The sequence below is a fragment of the Anabrus simplex genome, chromosome 1 (assembly GCF_040414725.1).
Source record: "Anabrus simplex isolate iqAnaSimp1 chromosome 1, ASM4041472v1, whole genome shotgun sequence".
NCBI classification, from domain to species: Eukaryota; Metazoa; Arthropoda; class Insecta; order Orthoptera; family Tettigoniidae; genus Anabrus; species Anabrus simplex.
Window position 1 is genome coordinate 1,575,049,831 of NC_090265.1, and position 22,260 is coordinate 1,575,072,090.

At 41.1% G+C, this 22,260-nt stretch overlaps 1 protein-coding gene across 1 annotated transcript in view; it reads right to left on the minus strand.

Moving 5' to 3' along the window:
* Positions 1–9,728: 9,728 nt before the first annotated feature.
* LOC136858547 (uncharacterized) overlaps positions 9,729–22,260 on the minus strand; it is a 152,274-nt gene continuing 139,742 nt past the window's right edge. Inside the window, exons 2-3 of the mRNA XM_067138165.2 lie at positions 16,658–16,847; positions 9,729–10,199 (exon numbers count right to left, since the gene is read on the minus strand). Of these exons, the coding sequence (XP_066994266.2) occupies positions 9,973–10,199; positions 16,658–16,847 (417 nt within the window). The 3' untranslated portion in view covers positions 9,729–9,972. The remainder of the gene's footprint in view (positions 10,200–16,657; positions 16,848–22,260) is intronic.

Below are 22,260 nucleotides of genomic sequence, written 5' to 3' on the forward strand. Positions count from 1 at the left end.
TGCCAATGCACTATGAGAGACTTTGTCTCATTACCAAAAAATTGATGCCTGCTTGGCCATCATATCGACGGTATGCACTAGCCATGCGTCTTGGTGGGTATGCTAAGTACCAACTGATGAGCCCAACTTAGCACACGGGGGCGAAACGCTGGCAACCAGGAATGAGTTAGCTGAAAAATGTATTATGTCCAATAACGGACCATTTATATTGGTATTATAAATTTATTCATTCGGGACAAATATTTCAGGTTCCCTATGGGAATCAACATCTATGTCAAATGCTCTAACTCTCAACTATTTTGCTTAATACTGGCCACGCCTCCCAGCGGTATTTTTGTTGTGTTCATTTTCTTACTTTTATGTGTAAAGGAAAATGAACCTAACGGTACCGCACTATAGGAATGTATGTTTGCATTACATATTTACGCACTCCTACCGTATAATGTATAGAAGGCCCATACATAAGCACAAGAAAATTAACACAACGAAAATTGTTCCGATGGACTGCATAACATGCCTGGGAGGCGTGACCAGTCTTAAGGAGATGAATGGCTAGGGGGAGTATAGTCAGATACGCGGTATTGTTCGCGCAACGGCGTTATGCTATTTTGATGTAGCGTTTAGGAAAATAATTGGATTTTACTTTCATATGTTGGTTACTATCGACGACAGGAAGTGACTTAACTTATCCTCTCGGGAAGTAATTAAAAATAATTTCAGATATGTTGTTCAAGAGTCGCTCGCAACAAATAGAAAAACACTGAAACTCTAAGTATTCACTGATTTTAACTCATGCGAAATAACGATATGATAAAAGTACAGGGAGAGGTAGCGGAAAGTTACCGCACTATGCAGGGGACGTCGGGGGAGCAGATTGCCCGCAATCCACTGCTAGACTCAGTGGTAAGGTGTAGCAGCGTGGGCGAGCGTTCATTGTCATTACGGTTGGCCTAATTTATTAGTTACGGGTTAATAATGCCGCCTCTGTGGTGTAGTGGTTAGTGTGATTAGCTGCCACCCCTGGAGGCCCGGGTTCGATTACCGGCTCTGCCACGAAATTTGAAAAGTCTTACGAGGGCTGGAACGTGGTCCACTCAGCCTCGGGAGGTAAACTGAGCAGAGGGGGTTTCGATTTCCACCTCAGCCACCTTCGAACTGGTTTTCCGTGGTGTCCCGCTTCTCCTCCAGGCAAATGCCAGGATGGTACCTAACTTAACGCCACGGCCGCTTCCTTCTCTCTTCCTTGTCTCTCCCTTCTAATCTTCCCGTTCCCTGTTCAGCATAGCAGGTGAGGCCACCTGAGTGAGTCACCGGTCCTCCTTCCCAGTTGTATTCCCACGACTCAAAGTCTTACGCTCCAGGACAATGCCATTGAGGCGGTAGTGATAGGAGTCCGAGATAAAAACCAACCCTGGAGGGTAAACGGATTAAGCAAGAAGAAAGAAAGTTAATAAGGAATGAAAATGGAAACTAATGTACATGTTACTTTTCATCGAAACGGTTTTTGAAAATGATGTCCGCCGTTTCCGATACAAACGTGACGTAAAAGAAAGTAGCATTTTCAGTCCCCAGAATGCCGATCATTGTGAAATCGCTCCTGCACTAATCGGGGTGAAAGCTTCCTCGGTCTGATATCCATTCTTACTTGACTGTCTGCGAGCTTGTTCTCTGTTAATACCCTCTTCTGTGGTCATCTCTTGTTTAAAACAGATCTGTTTCGCGCCATTTCCTGAATAGTTTGGTTTTGTATTGTCTTGAAGGCACTGCAATGTCACGAAAACGACGTAGAACTTTTTTAAAGATTCTGTCATTTCTTTTTTATGGGAATGTATCAAGTAGAAATATCCCTTGTCCAGTACTGTACCTCACCATAGTGATACCTAAGACAAATGACGTTCAATGACAACTGTAAGAACGCACACTAATGACGTGCGCTCAACAAGCACTCCACTCGTACGCTTACCGCTAACCAAGCTCGCTGCGCCACCTGACCACGCACTCTATCCCCACCATTCGTTAACAAAGCATGCATTTCCCCAGTCCATGTTCGCGGCAGTATCAACTAAAGTGCTGGTACCTTTTTGTGTCTGACCTGGGTGTCTTACTACGTAGAATGTGAGAATCGAGAAAACATTGTCAGTAATTCTTCAGTTAATTTCGGACTAATCGGGGTGAGTGGCTCAGACGGTTGAGGCGCGTAGCTTCTGACCCAAACTTGGCAGGTTCGATCCTGGCTCAGCCTGGTGGTCTTTGAAAGTGTTGAAATACGTCAGCTTCTTGTCGGTAGATTTACTGGCACGTAAAAGAACTCCTGCGGGACTAAATTCCGGCACATCGGCGTCGCCGAAAACCGTAAAAGTAGTTAGTGGGACGTAAAGCAAAATAACATTATTTTTAGTCTCGAACTAGACATGGGTTCAGCTGGCCCTTTCACCCATGCTCCTAAACGGGAGTCGCTCGAAGGAGTCAGTTCATTCATTCATTCATTCATTCATTCATTCATTCATTCATTCATTCATTCATTCATTCATTCATTCCCGAGTTTCCCGAGCTTCCGTGGAGGGATGCGAGGAAGAATGAAGATGGGGTCTGCAACCCCCCCCCCCCCTCCCCTGTTCAATTTTGAACGAGTCTAATAAGTTTACGTTTCAGAGAATAGATGGTATCAAAATATCCTCTCCGGTAGTCACTCCACTCTTGGACTGGGATGAACAGCTTTCGTTATTGTAGCTTACTGGGCATAAAACTGTACCATTTGATCAGTAATGTTGCCAACAGTGCATATATTCTTTGAAGAATATACGCACACAAGTGCTCCCCTAGTAATGTATGACACCTAATAGTGCTTTGCACATGTCCCACTCTATCCCTTAAACTGTTATCCTTTAAGACTAAATGCTCCGTACGAGATGTATGTTCGATATTATTGAAATCCTTGTATGTTTGTAATAGTTAAAATATACAACACTGTAGGTAATATTGTAGGAGTTACTTTTTTAAAATTTATTTTTAAATCCGTAATATTACTTTACACGTCTCTTAATTTCGATTTAAAACTTATCAATCTACCCTTGAACCATGTAAATGGTATGTGTGAATAATAAAGGCATTATTTGTTGTTTCGCAACTATGACCACATGAAAGAAACGTGTGTTTACCAAAGTAAATTATTGCACGTACGCCCCTGTGGTGTAGCTGTTAGTGTGATTAGCTGCCATCTCCGGAGGCCCGGGTTCGATTCCCGGCACTGACACGAAATTTCAAAAGTGGTACGAGGATTTAACGCGGTCCACTCAGCCTCGGGAGGTCAACTGAGTAGAGGGGGGGGGGATTCCCTCCTCAGCGATCCTCGAAGTGGCTTTCCGTGCTTTCCCATTTCTCCTCCAGGTAAATGCCGGAATGGTACATAACTTACGGCCACGGCCATTTCCTTCCCTTTTCCTTGTCTATCCCTTCCAATATTTCCACCCCGCTCACATGGCTCCTGTTCAGCATAGCGGGTGAGGACGCCTCGGCGAGGTACTGATCCTCTTTCTAGCTGTATTCCTCAACCCAAAGTCTCACGCTTCAGGACACTGCCCTTGAAGCGGTAGAGGTGGAATCCCTCGCTGAGTCATGGGTGGGGGGGACCTACTTTGGAAGGTAAACGGTGTAAGAAAGAAAGAAATTATTACAAGCAGAATCAAAGATGTGCTGTTTTCTATTTAGTAGTAGTGTATTCAGAGTTCTGAATACCGACTATGTTATTTGTACATTACATACTGTCGTTTTCGAAAGCTAGCCTCAACCTGACGTTGTTTTGATGGTGCTGGTATTTATTTGCCCTTAACCTATTCGATCTGCATTCTTCATAGATGAATACAGCAGTAAGTAGTTTTCAATAACTTGTTGTCCGGCTCCACGGCTAAGTGGTTAGTGTGCTGGCCTTTGGTCCAAGGGGTCCCGGTTTTTTTCCCCGGATGGGTAGGGGATTTTGACTTTAATTGGTTAATTCCAGTGGTTCGAGGACTACTGTAGGGGGTGTATGTCGTATTCAGCATTAGAATTCACCATTCTCATAAACGCTAGATCGCATATCAGGCCTCAACTGTAAAGACCAGCATCAGGCCTCTTCGGAGGCCACACACTATTCTTTCTTTCTTTCTTTCTTTCTTTCTTTCTTTCTTTCTTTCTTTCTGTCTTTCTTTCTTTCTTTCTTTCTTTCTTTCTTTCTTTCTTTCTTTCGTTTTGGCCAACTGTGGACCACGTTAATTCAATTTCAGCTGCTTCTTGGCTTTGATCTTCGCCCAGTAATTCTGCATTATTATACTCTGCAACCTTCTTCTCTCTTCCGTCCATGGTGTTTGGGTCCGCAAACTAACTTTTTCTTGGAAACTCTTTGTGTTCTTTATTTTCGACTTGTAAGTGTCCCTGTTGCTTATTTACGATCCTTGTGTTCCCATTTCTGTCAGGTTCTTCTTCGCTTCCTGATGCCAGCGTACCACAGTTTTCCTGGTCTCAAGAAACCTTACTATCTGGTTGGTCAGTGTTCCTGGGTCCATTCTGTAGATGTGTTCAAAGAACATGGTTCTTCTCTTTAGGATGGTGTCTGAGATCTTTTCTATCTTGCGGTACAGTTCTTGGTTTGCTTTCTTTCTGCATGATCCATCCTCTGTTCTTTGGGCTCCCAGTATCTTCCTTAGAATTTTTCGCTCCGCCAGTTCTAACTTCTTGACCACTCCTACCTTTATCAGGTTCAAACATTCAGCTGCATATTATCGTTCTGCGATGCGATTTTATTTGACGTAAATAAATATCACACGAGAACACGTTCACTTCCTTGTATAAATTACTTTATTTACACTGTACGTCACAACATACAATTATACACAGTAGCAAATGACACTATATACAACAGTCAATAGCGGAGTACCCTGAAGTCGATTCTGACAAGTACAGATATCAACAACACTGACTCGCGCACTATAACATACTCTCTCTTGAATTCACCACCTCACTCACTTTTGCTTGAGTCCAACAGTCACTCCCAGTCCATCACTTGCCTGAGTCCTAAGAACTGAGATCTAAGAACTGACTTCACTGACTGACAGCTCGATATTTATACTACTCGATCAACCATCTAGAATGATCGACTTCTGGAAGAGTTCTTACAACCCTCTAATGGAACACACTCGAAACATCGATCGACCAGCTAGTCCAATGGGTACTCGAACATTCGTCGACTATTTACTAATCCACATGGAAACATCTACAACATTCGTAATGTCTCTACATGTATCTGGATAATAAAACCTTACAGTAAGTTTCCAGAACCCTTCATATATACCAGATTATAGTACAATAAGTCTAACACTCGAACATTATGGAATTTTCTACCGCTTTCGACTATATAGATTTTGAGGTTAAACTTATACACCGTACGTATTTGAGGTTATACACATTTATACTACATATTTACAGGGAAACCATATACTAGTCATGTTTAACACTTAATAAAAGATAATTTAGCATTACATAAACTATAATTAAAATATATTAAACATAATAATTGAAGGTTTTAGACCAATTACAATGTCGTACCTACGACAATATAAGGCTTCTGGACGGATGACTGTCTGGTAATGTCTGAGTTTTGCATTGATTGAGATCTTCTTTTTCTTATAGGTGTTCATATTTAGCTTGTATGCCAAGTTCATTTTGTTGATTCTCGATATCAGTGCCTCTTTCTATGATAGGTTTTTATCTATCCACTCTCCCAGATATTTAAATTTCTTTACTTTCTCTACTTTGCCACGCACTATTATTATAATAACTTGTTACTTTCTTTGCCAACTAAATGTTGCAGGGCGCTAAGCTCATAGCATGGCAAACCACTGAGTAAAGAGGCAAGACTATTAAGCGGCATCTCTTTGTCACGTGATCATTGGAAGCTAAGAAGAACGAGACTCGATGAAATGAGCCATCTCTTTCTGGAGCTGAAGTTCATGATACAATCAGCTCATTCATAAATACTAAAGACTGTCAATTGAACGACCAGCTCTCAATGAGCGAGTTAGCTCGAAGTTATATCCGTTAAACGAGTCATTCGAAAGAGAATCAGTTCGTTCATGACGAACCATTACTATCCCGGCAATGAAAATGCCAGCTCTCACTACTATCGCTCAGGTGCTAACTCGTCCTCGACTAGCAAAGACTACTTACGAACTTCATAGTTTTAATAACCGTTTTTCTTTCTTTCTTAATCTGTTTACCCTCCAGAGTTGGATTTTTCTTCGGATCCAGCGAGGGATCCCACCTCTACCGCCTAAAGGGCAGTGTCCTGAAGCTTTAGACATTTGGTCGGGGGAATAAAACTGATAAGGAGGACCAGTACCTCGCCCTGGCAGCCTCGCTTGCTATGCTGAGCAGAAGCCTTGTGGGATGATGGCAAGATTGGAAGGGATAGACAAAGAAGAGGGAAAAAAGCGACCGTGGCCTTATGTTAGGTACCATCCCGGCTTTTACATCGAGGAGAATTGGAAAACCACGGAAATACACTTCGAGGATGGCTGAGGTGGGAATCATACCCTCTCTACTCAGTTGAGTGGACCACGTTCCAGCCCTGATACTATTTAAATTGCGTGGTAGAGACAGAAATCGAACCCAGCCTCCGTGGGTGGCGGCTAATAACACTAACCACTACACCACAAAGGCGGACTAAATAACCATTTTACCTAGGTTTATCAGTTGCTTCGTGTGTTGTTTAAATATTCGGTAAACGCGTCATTACATAATGTATTCTGTTTGGACGCACTTCACTTCAAGTTAGTATAAATGTATTATTTTTCGTACTAATTGATTGCTTTTGCCTATAGTTTAACATAGAACTTACTCAAACAGGTTTTGAGCGAGCTTGGGATGAAAATAGCCTCAGCAATTATCTGGTATGAAAATGGGAAACAAGGTGGCATAACCTGTCATGTTGCTGTTTACAAGAGCTGCAAGGTTTTACTTGTGAGTTGAGATTTTTCAAAACGAATAAGTGAAACACTTCTTGTAAAGTACAATATCTCACTGACCTTGAATTTTTTAATTGTTATTTAAAAGATATTAAGATGAACATATTATGCTCAGTTGAGGGCCTATAATTCAAACAGACGACGCCATCCATGAAAGAATCGATATCATTCAAGAATCTTCCTGTTCTATGGCTAAACGGTCAGCGCCTTTGTCTTCGGTCCTTGGTGCCCTGGGTTCTATTCCCGGCCGGTTCGAGGAATTTTAATCTTAAACGGTTAACTCCGTTGACACTGGTACGAGATACAAGTTATGTGCCCAACATTCTTATACTCACACACCACACAATACAATATCCTCCATCATAATAACATACAGTTTCCTACACATGGCACCCGTCGCCCACCCTCACCTGAAGATCAACATTACAAGGTCTGAAGCAAGCTTGTAACTGCCACAAAAAATAATGATATTATTATTAACTTTATTTTTCTCTTTATTTCAAAATCAAATCAATCACTACTGATCTGCATTTAGGGCAGTCGCCCAGGAGGCAGATTCCCTATCGGTGTTTTCCTAGCCTTTTCTTAAATGGTTTCAAAGAAATTGGAAGGTTTATTGAACATCCACTTCGTCAGTTATTCCAATCCATAACTCCCCTTCCTATAAATGAACATTTGCCTCTATTTGTCCTCTTAAATTTCAACTTTATCTTCATATTGTGATCTTTTATACTTTTAAGGACACCACTCAAACTTATCGTCTACTAATGTCATTCCACGCCATCTCTCCACTGACAGCTCGGAAAATACCGTTTACTCGAGCAGCTCGTCTCTTTTCTCCCAAGTCTTTGCTGCCCAAACTTTGCAACATTTTTGTAACGCTACTCTTTAGTTGTAAATCGCCCAGAACAAATCAAGCTACTTTTCTTTGGATTTTTCCAGTTCTCGAATCAAGTAATCCTGGTGAGGGTCCCCTACACTGGAACCATACTCTAGATGTGGTCTTACCAGAGACTAATATGCCCTCTCTTTTATATTCTTACTACAACCCCTAAACACCCTCATAACCAGATCGATATTCAGCTTTATATCTTATCGCCATTTCCTTTATACACAGGGGTTATTATAGCAACTCTCTATTCATTGGTTATAGCTCCTTCATGCAAACAATAATTAAATAAATGCTTCAGATATGAAGTTATATCCCAACCCATTGTCTTTAGTATATCCCTAGAAATCTTTTCAATTCCAGCCGCTTTTCTAATTTTCAATTCTTGTATCTTATTGTAAATGTCAATGTTATCGTAGGTAAATTTTAATACTTCTTTAGCATTAGTCGCCTCCTCTAACTGGACATTATCCTTGTAACTAACAATTTTTACATGCTGCTGACTGAATACTTCTGCCTTTTTTAAATCCTCACATATACACTCCCTTTGTTCACTAAAATTTGTATGACTGCCAATTATGCTTTCCATCATGTTATCCTTAGCTGACTTCTTTGCTAAATTCAATTTCCTAGTAAGTTCCTTCGATTTCTCCTTACTTCACACAGCCATTTCTAACTCTATTTCCTTCCAATCTGCACCTCCTTCTTAGTCTCTTTACTTCTCTGTTATAATAAAGTGGGTCTGTACCATTCCTTACCACCTTTAAAGGTAGAAACGGGTTTTCATATTCCTCAACAATTGCTTTAAACCCATCCCAGTGTCTGTTTACATTTTTATTTACCGTTTTTCCACCGATCATAATTACTTTTTTAAGCGGCCTCATGCCTTCTTTATCAGCCATATAGCACAGCCTAATAATCCTACTTTTAAGACCTCTATTTCTATTACATTTATTTTTAACTACCTCAAAAACAGCTTCATGATCACTAATAGCATCTATTCGGTTTCTCTATAGAGCTCATCTGGTTTTACCAGCACCACGTCCAGGATATTTTTCCCTCTGGTTGGTTCCATCACATTCTGAATCAGCTGTCCTTCCCATATTAGCTTATTTGCCATTTGTTGGTCATGCTTCCTGTCATTCGCATTTCCATCCCAGTTGACATTTGGTAAATTCAGATCTCCCGCTACGATCACATTCCTTTCAATGTCGTTTCCCACATAGGTATCAAGTAATTCTGAATCCGCGTCAGCGCTACCTTTTCCTGGGGTGTACACTCCAAGGACGTCAAGTTGCCTATTATCTTTAGAGATGAGCCTTACGCCGAGAATTTAATGTTTGTCATCTTTTAACTTTTTCGTAGCTTACAAATTCTTCTTTCACCAGAATGAATACTCCCCCTCCCACCATTCCTATCCTGTTTCTATGATACACACTCCAGTTCTGTGAGAAAATTTCTGCATCCACTATAACCTATCATTTCTCAGCCATGACTTAACTCCTATTACAATATCTCGTAAGGGTATAACTATTAAAATGCTTAATTTTATTCCTTTCTTTACAATACTTTTACAGATCAACACTAATATGTCTATGTCATCCCTACTTGAATTTCATATTCCTGTACACTTATCACCGCTAAAGGGTGGTTAAAATCCCCGGCCCGGCCGGGATTCGAAGCCGGAACCTCTGAACTATGCTGACCAATCAGCCAAGGAGCCTGACCACAAGAGAAATAGCCTTTACATTCTTCGTGAGTCAAGTTTTCATCTGGCTTATAAAGGAAATGAGGAAACATTCTGGAAATCATATATTTTTTAAAAACTCTTTATGCTGGGACAGTGATGTATTACAGCTGATCATTAGTACATTCTCCTTTCAATTCAAGGAGGTAAGGTAGATCTGAGGATGTGTGGAGATAGTGTCTTCATGAGGATCAGCTAAGAAGGTCTTGAAAATGGATATTAGGAGTCGCTTCACATAAGAAACTATAGTTCTTTAGTAACTCTGTGATTTGGGACTGTGAATTTATTTTGTTGGGGAATTACAAGAACAGTAGTGGCAAAAGGATGAAGTGTCCAAACTAGCGGCCGAATCGCAGTGGCTGTCCTGATGGTCTCTGGTTGTATCGATGATTGTCCCGCCTCGTCTCGGCCGACACGAAGTCCAGGTCTGGACTGGCAGCATATATGCGAGGGACGGTGCGCGTGTTGTAGCGGCCGGCCAGGCGGCTAAGACCGCCGCTGAACGGTCTCCAGCGAGAGAGAACGGATATTGCGCGCTTCGTCGTGGGCAGCAACAGAGTGAGATCTGAAACAGACAGAACAGCATAAGAGCAGAGTGCCGTGCTGCGAGGGAGTCTGCCACTTGTGACAGAACCAAGGCTCATGGAAAACTTTATTTGCCATGTTATTTCAAAAAAAAGAAAAGAGAGAAACATCAATTTACGGGACAAAAATTGTTTGAAATAAGTGGACCTTTTACAACGAGTTTATAGATTTTGCAGAAAATCAATAGTATATGGGAAGACATTTAATAACTCGTTTGGTCTGGGTGAGCTGTAAATATAAAGTTTGGTCTAAATATGTTGGGCTGTTTCCCATGATGATGGAGCAAACAAATATGCACATAAGCTAAAAACCACTGGTATGGCATTGAGCTGACCTAAAACGGAAAAATATCCCAAAATATCGCAAACGAAATGGATCACATACACCTTAATTTACGTAGAAGATTGCGTTAACCGGGACGGGTTTCATGGAAATATTCACCTATTAGGGATATTGGGAGGCGAGGGCAGTTTCGAGAAGTTGCTTTGAACGATAATCAAGTTCATGTGATCGCTGATTCACCGGAGTGAATTGCACACCAGGTAGAGAGCGGTAATTACACACGGACGTGTACATTAGTTTTGATTGAGAGAAGGGAACACACAGCTTAACCACCAACAGATCATTTATAAAAAAATTACAGAGGATTTCGTAGAGGAGATAACACTAAATTCACCAAGAAATTTATCTGTTTCTTCTGCACCTCTTCTCCCTTCATGTGATGGAAGTTGACGGTTCAATCCCGATGAAAGACATCATACGTCCAGCAATACGGTCAGAAATTTATGAGAGTTTGAACACTATATGATTGCTTAAATTCAGTGGCGTATGCTGGGATCAAGACGTGGGTTATCACTAGACTTAGATTACCCTTTTTCGATAGTTGATTTAGTGAATGTCGAGCCTTAAGCCTTTTGAGTTGCAGCCAAATCCAACGAAGAAGCCTACTGTGTTTTCAAGGCTGCTTCACAACCCACTGCCCTGGTCTCTGCTACTGTCAATACTCAACCCCTAATCAGTGAAGATGGTAGCCTAAGGTTTAGCAAATTAAAGTCCGGTTTTGTGGCGAAATGGATAGAATGCTTGCCTTTCGTCCGATGGCCCCGGTTCAATTTTCAGAATCAACGCCCTCGTACTGTTAATTCTCCTGGCTTAAGGACTGGGTGTCCATGACACTTCGTCATTCATTTTATCCTCATTAGATCACCACCAAGTCTATACAGATGCCATGCACCATTATTATTATTATTATTATTATTATTATTCATCATCTGTTTACCCTCCAGGTTCGGTTTTTTCCTCGGACGTAGCGAGGGATCCCACCTCTACCGCCTCATGGGCAGTGTCCTGGAGCTTCAGACTCTTGGTCTGGGGATACAACTGGGGAGTATGACCAGTACCTCGCCCAGGCTGCCTCACCTGCTATGCTGAACAGGGGCCTTGTGGAGGGATGGGAAGATTGGAAGGGATAGGCAAGGAAGAGGGAAGGAAGCGGCCGTGGCCTTAAGTGAGGTACCATCCCGGCATTCGCCTGGAGGAGAAGTGGGAAAACACGGAAAAGCACTTCCAGGATGGCTGAGGTGGGAATCGATCTCACCTCTACTCAGTTGACCTCCCGAGGCTGAGTGGACCCCGTTCCAGACCTCGTACCACTTTTGAAATTTCGTGGCAGAGCCGGGAATTGAACCCGGGCCTCCGGGGGGGTGGCAGCTAATCACACTAACCACTACACCACAGAGGCGGACTGGGTGTTAAATTCAGCTTGAAAAATTACACTCTGACAAAGTGCCATGTGTTGATGCTGAGTCCATGCGAATATAAAACATATTTCACATTGAAAACAGAAAGCTTCATCCTAATATTTTAAATAACGGTAGTCTAGAGAAGTGCGCTGTGTCACAACAGAGTTTGTTGTGCAGGTCTGTATTATGCGGTATGCGGGACTGGGACAATCAGAGTGATCATAACTCTCCTGCTTCCTTCTTGAGACACGCTGGGAGAAAGTGTCACCCGAGTGTTGTCACGCGCTACTTTACTTCACAGATTCCGTGTACAGTCTTCAAGATCAGTTGAAGCTACTAGTGAATTATAGAGCAGAGATCGAAATGTTGCTTCACAGTTACATCTCCGAGACCATCGTTAATATCTACTACCTTATTTTGATCTTGGTATTTTTAAAGAGTACGAACAATCTTTGCGGCAAATTTGTATTCTAGTATTTGTGATAAGTTGTGGTGCTGGTGATTATTGTTTTTAGAGGAAGTGCAGCTGCGCAACCATACTCTATTTGTGATACAGTGTGTGTATCATTAATTATTGTTTGGGCTAGTTTTGAGGAAAAGTACTACTGGACTTGTTATAAGTAAACTAGAGGTTGGTTTCCTTCTTCTGCTGATAGAGCGTTTAATTCTTAAATTAATGTTTGTGAGACCTCGTGTTGTTACATTTACCGGCATGAAAAACAACTTTGCGGGTCAAAATTCCGGCACCTCGGTGTCTCCGAAATCCGTAAAAGTAGTTAATGGGATGTAAAAAGCAATAAAATTATTATTAACGTTTATGTGACTTGAATTCCGACGTAGTTGGCTGAGATTTGTTAATTACGAGGAATTTAAATGTTTTCAGTGTAAATGTAACTTAAAAGCTATCGAACACACAAGTTCAATATAAAACATACCTGCAAAAACTACACACTATTATTTTTTCTATTTATATATATTTTTAATTGAACTTGTGTTTTCGACAGACTGATTTTTTTTTTGCTATTTGCTATTTGCTTTACGTCGCACCGACACAGATAGGTTTTATGGCGACGATGGGATAGGAAAGACCTAGGAATGGGAAGGAAGCGGCCGTGGCCTTAATTAAGGTACAGCCCCAGCATTTGCCTGGTGTGAACATGGGAAACCACGGAAAACCATCCTCAGGGCTGCTGTCAGTGGGGTTCGAACCCACTATCTCCCGATTACTGGATACTGGCCGCACTTAAGCGATTGCAGCTTCCGAGCTCGGTCTGAAATGCTTTTAAGTTGCATGTAACTGAGTCGACTCTGGAAAATATGGCTTCCTTCTTAACAAAGAAAGTTTTCAGGAATTAATTCTGATTTCCCAGCTTCTCATAAGGCTAAACACAAAGAACATGTTGTATTAACCATTTGAGAACTGATTTCCTATAGGTAAAATAATATATTTCTTTAATGGAATTTAGGCTCTGGAATGGATAATATCATTAAAGAAATTATATTTTATATATATATGTATGGAATTTTTGTGATCAAATACATTTCATGAAGTGTGTTACTATCTTCTTTTAACCATATATATAATAAAGGGTAAATTATGTCCAAGATAAGTGTCTATGATATAACATTAGCCTAAGTACTATTAATTTACTCTTAAAATAGAAGGAATTGTGACCGCCTTCCCTAATGCATATTCAGTCATTTATTGTTGTAATTTCGTCAAGTCGAGGTAGATGGTCTTTTATTACAAACCTCAGAGAACTTCATTGAAATGAAATGAAATGTATGGCTTTTAGTGCCGGGATATCCCAGGACGGGTTCGGCTCGCCAGGTGCAGGTCTTTCTATTTGACTGCCGTAGGCGACCTGCGCGCCGTGATGAGAATGAAATGATGATGAAGACAACGCACCCAGCCCCCGTGCCATTGGAATTAACCAATTAAGGTTTAAATCCCCGACCCGGCCGGGAATCGAACCCGGGACCCTCCGAACCGAAGGCCAGTACGCTGACCGTTCAGCCAACTAGTCGGACAGAGAACTTCATTAATACGTACAAACCATTTGAAAAGTGATAAAACAACAGGTATGGTCGCGTTGCTGTGAGTTTGCACTCGGGAGATGGTGAGTTCGGATCCCACCGTCAGCAGCTCTGAAGAGGGTTTACCGTGGTTTCCAATTACCACATGAGAAAAATATTGGAACTGTATATTAATTAAGGCGACTATTTTCCCAATCCTAGTCCTTTTCGCATTTTTGCGTCGTCGAGAATCTTCGACGTGTTCGTGTGACGATAAACCACTGGCAAAAAAGTTGACAAACTGAAATGAAGCATTACAAAAAGTGTAAAATGTTGCGTACAATACAATAGACAATGGAGGAGAGAAAGGGAATTCTTGGCTCAAAGATAAATGTGGAGAAGAGATTCAGAGGAGATAGGAGTGCTTGAAGTGGTGAGGAAAAGACACTTTATGAACACTTAATGAGGAACCGAATCTTCAGGCAAATGATTTCGGGAAATGAGAATTGATTTGATCAAGATTTTGGGTGAAAATGAAAGAATACATACCGGTTAGATACAGATTTTTTAACAAATCCAGGAGATCAAAGTTTCCAGGAAAGTGGGAAGGAGCCACAATAGAAGAAAAAATCCTGCAGAGAAAAAACGCAGAAGGGGAAAAGAAAGGATAGTGATAGAAAGTGAAGGCAGAGGCGGTGACATGAAGTAATGGCTATTAGGAGTGATCCACAGATTACTAAACGAAGAAGAAATAAGTTAAGGAGAAAGGTACGAAAAGCCGCATTCTTAGCAGACAGCGAATGTCGTCGGGGCTTCAGTTCAACCCCATTAAATTGATTCACCTGGACGTTAACCGTCGTAGAATGTACAGCCGTTTAAATACGTGCTTAAACAGTGTATGCACAGATACATTCTACAGTACATGGTTTATGTGAGTAATGTTTAAGTTACTATGTTGGAAAGTGAGTAGTTTCACCTGTCTTCTGATTTAATTATAGCCACGAGACTCCCTGTTTTAGTTACCAGGAGGACATGACTGTTCATTTGAAAGAAGAAAAAAAAAAAGCTTTAAGTCTGCGTTGAGGAGATGATAGTTTGGAAAACCATCATTGGCAATCCTGAAGATGTTTTTTCATGCATTCTCATTTTAACTTCTGGCAGATGAAGGGGCTTACCGTATTTGAAACATTGTAGTTACCTTTCCAGTCTTGGAGGTTCCTACACCTGCGCTGCCGAAAACCTACTTGTTTCGGCGCGACGTTAAACAGTTGGTAGGAATAAATTTTAATAATTATCTCTCTAAACCTTATTGAATATACGAGGGTTGTAAATAAAGTACCGTAGTGGCACCGTTGTCCAGACACTCACAGGTGATCGGACATGCGCAAAAGCCGTTTAAAAAATGCTTTTTGTTCGGGGTCGACCTATAGAGATCTTTTGCCACTACTTGCACCACATGATATGAACCTGCATGTAATTGGAACTGCGGAAGTAAATGAAATGGCGTATGGCTTTCAGTGCCGGGAGTGTCCGAGGACATGTTCGGCTCGCCAGATGCAGGTCTTTTGATTTGACACCCGTAGGTGACCTGCGCGTCGTGATGAGGATGAAATGATGATGAAGACGACACATACACCCAGCCCCCGTGCCAGCGAAATTAACCAATTAAGGTTAAAATTCCCGACCCTGCCGGGAATCGAACCCGGGACCCCTGTGACCAAAGGCCAGCACGCTAACCATTTAGCCATGGAGCCGGACACTGCGGAAGTGTAGAGTGTTGAATGTGAGGAGCGGAACGTTAAGGACCACATAAACACCCAGTCCCCAGGCCAGGGATATTAATCATTTACAATTAAAAACCTCTGACCAGGCCGGGAATTGAACCCGGGGCCGCCGGGTGACAGGTGGGCGCGTTGCCCCCTACACCGCGGGGCCGGACAATGGGAGCGCTCAGTTGGCGCTTTGTCGATGTGTAGTGTGCATTTGACGGGCATCCAGTTCGGAGTGTTGCTGTGTGGCGTTGAAGTGAAGAGTGTCGATTTCACCGCTCTAATGCATGTTTTAAAAAGCTGATCAGCGTTCGTGGATTAAAATCGAGGTTTCCCGTGGCAAAAATGCATCGGAATGTTATCGAGGATTACGTGAAGCCTGTGGCGAGAATGCATTACCGCGTAGGACGGCTGCACGATGGGTCAAGGCGTTTCGTGCGGCTCGGAATGAGACTGCGCACAGGTCATGCAATGTCCTCCGTACTTACCAGACATGGATCCTTGTGAGTTCGACCTGTTTCCGAAGTTGAAGGAACCGCTCTGAGAACGCCGTTTTCCTTAAATGATATTTGTACTCCGCGCAGTACAGCGTTCCGTCGCTCTCATCAACAGTGAACGCGTTGCCAACGGTCCCCTACGACTTCCCGACATTTAGCAAAATGTAATAGACTTTGCGGATGACTACATTGAAGAAATGTAATGTAATTGCACTTGTTAGTCCATTGAATATTACCACTAATTTATTTACAACCCTCGTACTATGATAGCTACGTGAGATTATTTCTTTTCATGTATTTATTTATACTGGTTCTTTGTTCATCTTCGGAGAGCCGTAAATTTTTGAAACTTATCTTACGTTTACAACATTCAGTTAATATGAGATTTAAGAACAAGAGATATGAGTGAATTACCTTCGTACCCCGGTCCTGGACTTTGAGGGATACGTTCCATGCTACTACTCTCGTACACTGGTGCCAGCTCCACTGTGACATCTGCAGGCTCCTCCCAAGACAGATCCTGTGCTACTGGCCATGACGTCACCATCATCACTTGAACGACCACCAAAACCAGGCACAGCATACTCCGTGTTTGAGCGCTCATCTGTAACCACAAAAAACAGCACTTCTTATGTTCATTCTCATAACTGTTGCTTCTATAGATGAGGTCTAGGTGAATGGCCACCACAAAAGACACTCTGCAGTGAATTGTATTAATCTGAATCTCTATAGATAGAAATAATAATAATAATAATAATAATAATAATAATAATAATAATAATAATAATAATAATAATAATAATAATAATAATAATAATAATAATACACTGAGATTCATGACATGACATCGTATTCTTTACATCAAATCAGCTTCATGGTCCTTATCGCACTTTAACAGATTCACAACTATTTTTTTATTTTCCACCTTGTCGATACATTAATTGCTTGCTTGTTGTTTTAAGGGGCCTAACATCGAAGGTCATCGGCCCATACATTAATTGGTTAAGGCAACTTATCGGTTAAAAAAATGGTACATGTTTCGTATATTATTAACATCTTCAGCCACATAACACTGTTTAGATGAAAAATTCATATATTCATATACCGACAAAGATCTTATGTTAATTTTAAGGACACTTCCTCTCAAGCATTGATATTTTGTCAATATAAACAGTGTTATGTGACTGAAGATGTTAATAATATACCAAACATGTACCACTTTTAACCAATAAGTTGCGTTAAGCAATTGATGTATCGACAAGGTGGAAAATAAAAAATACTTAGTTGTGAATCGTATTCTTTGTTAACATGTGGTGATGTAACCTCAACATGGTTGTTACTGTACTCTAGGTTTAATTAATGGCGTGTAGCCTCCTAAGAGGCCTGGTGCAGGTCTTTCGAGTTGACACCATATAGGTGACCTGCGCGTCTATGCGGGTGGGGCCCTACGTACGATGAATTCTAATGCTGAAGACGTCACACGCACCCAGCCCCCGAGCCATCGGAATTAACCAATGACAGTTAAAATCCCCGACCCGGCCGGGAATCGAACCCGGGACAATCTGGACCAAAGGCCAGCACGCTAACCATTTAGCCACGGAGCCGGACTGTACTCTAGGTTCAACTGTATGATTCATTAACCTAAGACTACGGTACATTACTTAAATCGTGTTTGCATTTTATAGATTACAAATTGAGTGATTTCGTGCGTTCGAAACCTGCTGACTTACCAGCTAACAGTCGAGCTGAGTAGAATCTGTTGGAAGAGTTGGACAGCTTACCCATTTATGACTAGAAGCGCGTGATAGAGTAAATCCACCGACACAAGACTAGCGCCTTCAAATCCGCCACCGAGCTCGATTGCTGCAGTCGCTTAAGTGCGGCCAGTATCCAGTATTCGGGAGATAGTAGGTTCGAACCCTACTGTCGGCAGCCCTAAAAATGGTTTTCCGTGGTTTCCCATTTTCACTCCAGGCAAATGCTGGGGCTGTACCTTAATTAAGGCCACGGCCGCTTCCTTCCAATTCCTAGCACTTTCCTGTCCCATCGTCGCCATAAGACCTATCTCTGTCGGTGCGACGTAAAAAAAAAAAAAAAAAAAAAAAGAAATCCGCCAACTGTAGCCAGCGCTACACCGTCTGGCCACTCACTCCAATGGGGCATCAAGGGTTACTTTTTCTTTTTTTGCTATTTACTTTACGTCGCACCGACACAGATAGGTCTTATGGCGACAGTGGGACGGGAAAGGCCTAGGAGTGGGAAGGAAGCGGCCGTGGCCTTAATTAGGGTACAGCCCCAGCATTTGCCTAGTGTGAAAGTCGGAAACCACGGAAGACCATCTTCAGGGCTGCCGAGAGTGGGGTTCGAAACCACTGGCTCCCGGATACAAGCTTACATCTGCGCGACCCTAACCGCACGGCCAGCTCGCCCGGTGAAGGTTTATTATTATTATTATTATTATTATTATTATTATTATTATTATGGACCTAATTGGATCCACACTGGTTCAACACCATTGGGCCTTGTTCTTTGCCCACTATAGTCGCATTTTCTCCTCGTGTAGCTCCTTTCTCTCCTCTAACCACGGGGAACCTGCCTTCTTCAGTGGTTTTTCTGAAAACCAAGGACTTTCTTCACGATCTGTTTCACAAACTGTCTGTTTTGTAATTTTGCCAGCTCGAGTTCTTTTATGTCATTTTTAATCTCCATCAGCCAGGCCAGAAGGTGAACAGGTGATTGGTAAGTCTGCTGGGAGACAATCATGCCGCATGACCATGAGAAGCTACCCTCCTTCTCCTGGCACGGTCAAACAATTTCTCTATCTGGCACACAATCAACAAGATTTCTTTAGTCTATATTATTATAACAATAACATCACAATTAGCTATGAGGCAAGTATTATTTAGAACAGACCCAGCAAACTGGCTGCATTGTACGGGCCATGCAGCTGTTAGCTTGCATTCGAGAGATTGTGGGTTTGAACCCCACCGTTGGCAGCTCTGAATATAATATGATATAATATAATATAATATAATATAATATAATATAATATAATATAATATAATATAGTATGGTAAGGGTTATTCTGCCCGAAGGCAGGTCCTAACCTCCGCAGAGGTGTTCCTGAGCCGGAGTTTACGTGCGGTAGGGTGGCCAGTTCCTTTTCGCTCCTCCATTCCCTTACCCCCACCAACAGCGCGTGGCAACCCGTCCAACTCCTGACCACGCCCAATGTTGCTTAACTTCGGAGATCTCAAGGGATCCGGTGTTTCAACACTGCTACGACCGTTGGCTAATATAATATAATATATAATATAATATAATATAATATAATATAATATAATATAATATAATATAATATAATATAATATAATATAATATAATATAATATAATATAATATAATATAATATAATATAATATAATATAATATAATATAATAATTATAATATAATATAATATAATATAATATAATATAATATAATATAATATAATATAATATAATATAATATAATATTAATTAGAACCGTGCGTACTGGCTGCGCCTATTATCTCACGATGGATATGGAGTCAAACTCTGCATTCTGTAGACGAGTGGGTTCGATCCCCACCGCCGGCTGTCCTAAGAATGGTTTTCTAACGAGTGGGTTCGATCCCCACCGCCGGCTGTCCTAAGAATGGTTTTCTATGTTTTCCTATCCTCACTTCCAGGCAAATGGCAGGACATTTTCTATCCATAGGCCACAGACGATTCCATCAACCTCCTCGCCCGATTTTATTCACCATCATGCATTTCATCTTCAATAGTTCCTCAACTGAGGTTGGTGCCAGGAAGGGCACCCGGCCGTAAAACGTGCCATATATTTCATCTCACCTCTTCCCCGACCCCGTATGAGTAAACGGGACTAAACTGTGGACATACATACATACATACATACATACATACATACATACATACATACATACATACATACATACATACATACATTAGAACATTTATATTTTGAAAAAAATACATATATATTCTGTTTGTTTGTGCAACAAGGCTTTTTTTCTAATCATGATAGTATTAGTACATCAGCATTTCAGATACAGTCGCACGCTATGTCTTTACGAGACCAACCATTGGTTGTGATGATTACTGTTTTTTAAGAGGAAGTACAACTAGGCAACCATTGTACTAAAGTAAGTATATTACCGAGATTGACAGCTGCAGTCGCTTAAGTGCAACCATTATCCAGTATTCGGGAGATAGTGGGTTCGAACCCTACTGTCGGCAGCCCTGAAGATGGTTTTCCGTGGTTTTCCATTTTCACACCAGGCAAATGCTGGGGCTGTACCTTAATTAAGGCCACGGACGCTTCCTTCCCATTCCTAGCCCTTTCCTATCCCATCGTCGCCATAAGACCGATCTGTGTTGGTGCAACGTAAAGCAGCTTGCAAAAAAAGAAGTACATATTTACGGCGCACCACTCATGACGAAAAGTTATCTTCAGAACTATGAAGTCCTGGCTGTACAATTTCATTGAATCTGTTACAAATGGCAAAAACGTACAAGTCACATCGAACAAATTCAGACTAATTTGAACTGTAGTATTCCATACGATAAGCGATATGTTTTAGTTTATTTCGTACAATGTGTTGAAACTCATAAGTAAGGTTCGGATGTTAAGGAGAAGTCTTATTTCTTTTCTGAGCTCATTTAATCCGAAATGTGAAAAATAATTGTGAATAATGAGTCCATGACCCCGTTTGAGGCAATTTTATGTTACATATAATATTGCATATTTCGGCCATTTTTATTGTTTCGGTCATATTTTGATCATTTCAGTGATATAAGGTCATATTTGATTATATTTTGAGCATTTTTTGTAATCGGAGGCGTCATACATCTACATGATATGTACGTCGAGTTTCAAGCAGAAGATTTCAAAATACTATACTAGAAGTATTATTCTTTCTTTGTTTGAAACAGATAAGTAGCAGCAGCTTTAGAAAAAATGATTCCGAGAAAAGATGCTGTACGAAAGTACATAACGTATGAACACATACGAAAAAGCATGCTAATACTTCGATTTTTTAAAGTAGGAAAACAGAGTGAGAACTGCGCCTTAGGGCTATGATAATGAATGGATGTACCTACAGTAGCTCAGTTTGTATGATCAAATGTTTCTGCTGTATTATCGCTCTGGGACGTTTAATGTTAGTGAAACTCTAATACTTGCTACCTATTCCTAAAATGCTTAAGTCATTTTTTTTCCCTCTCTTTAGGTCACATTTACCTAATGTTTAGAATATATATACTTTCATATTTCGTACGTCTTTTGTTCACAAAGTTCCGCACTCTAGTCGTAAGAAATAGAAAGCCTTATCCGTTCTCACTCGATAAGACGATCTTTCACCTCCATGCTATAAGAGAATCAGGAGGAGCCACGGTAATGGTCTGAAGACAGAATTCCCCGTAGAGCACGTGGGATTCCTATTGGTACTATCCCGCAGGCAGTCTATTAGGATTAGCCTGGCGGAGATGCAAGGCACCTTGTACATGTAATTTCGACCAGAATGGAATACAAACACAAGAGCAGTCTTCCTTGCTATCACAGAGAAGTGAACTGCAGTGTATCGCCAACCTACAGTAGAGATCGGCTACGATACTCCAATCAGTCTCATACCTCAATGTTGTAGCTACAGTCCTGCCAGCGGGAGTTGGTACCACATAGTTTTCCATCCTGTAAAACAGAATTTCGTGATTAAGAAACTCTATCTAGAAACATGTTGTTGAATTATTCATATAATATATTAAACGAAGGAGGTTCCACCAATCAACACTTTGCTAGGTGCAATTTATACAAATTTAATAAATAAGTGGTTGTTTCGATTCCCTTGAAATCATTTTCAGCTAATACAATACTTTAAATAATAAATTAAGATTAAAACACATATTACAAAAGATATGCCTGAAAGCAAGCTCCATTTAACCTCACAATCTTATGTAATGTGTGTTATAATCTTAATTTCT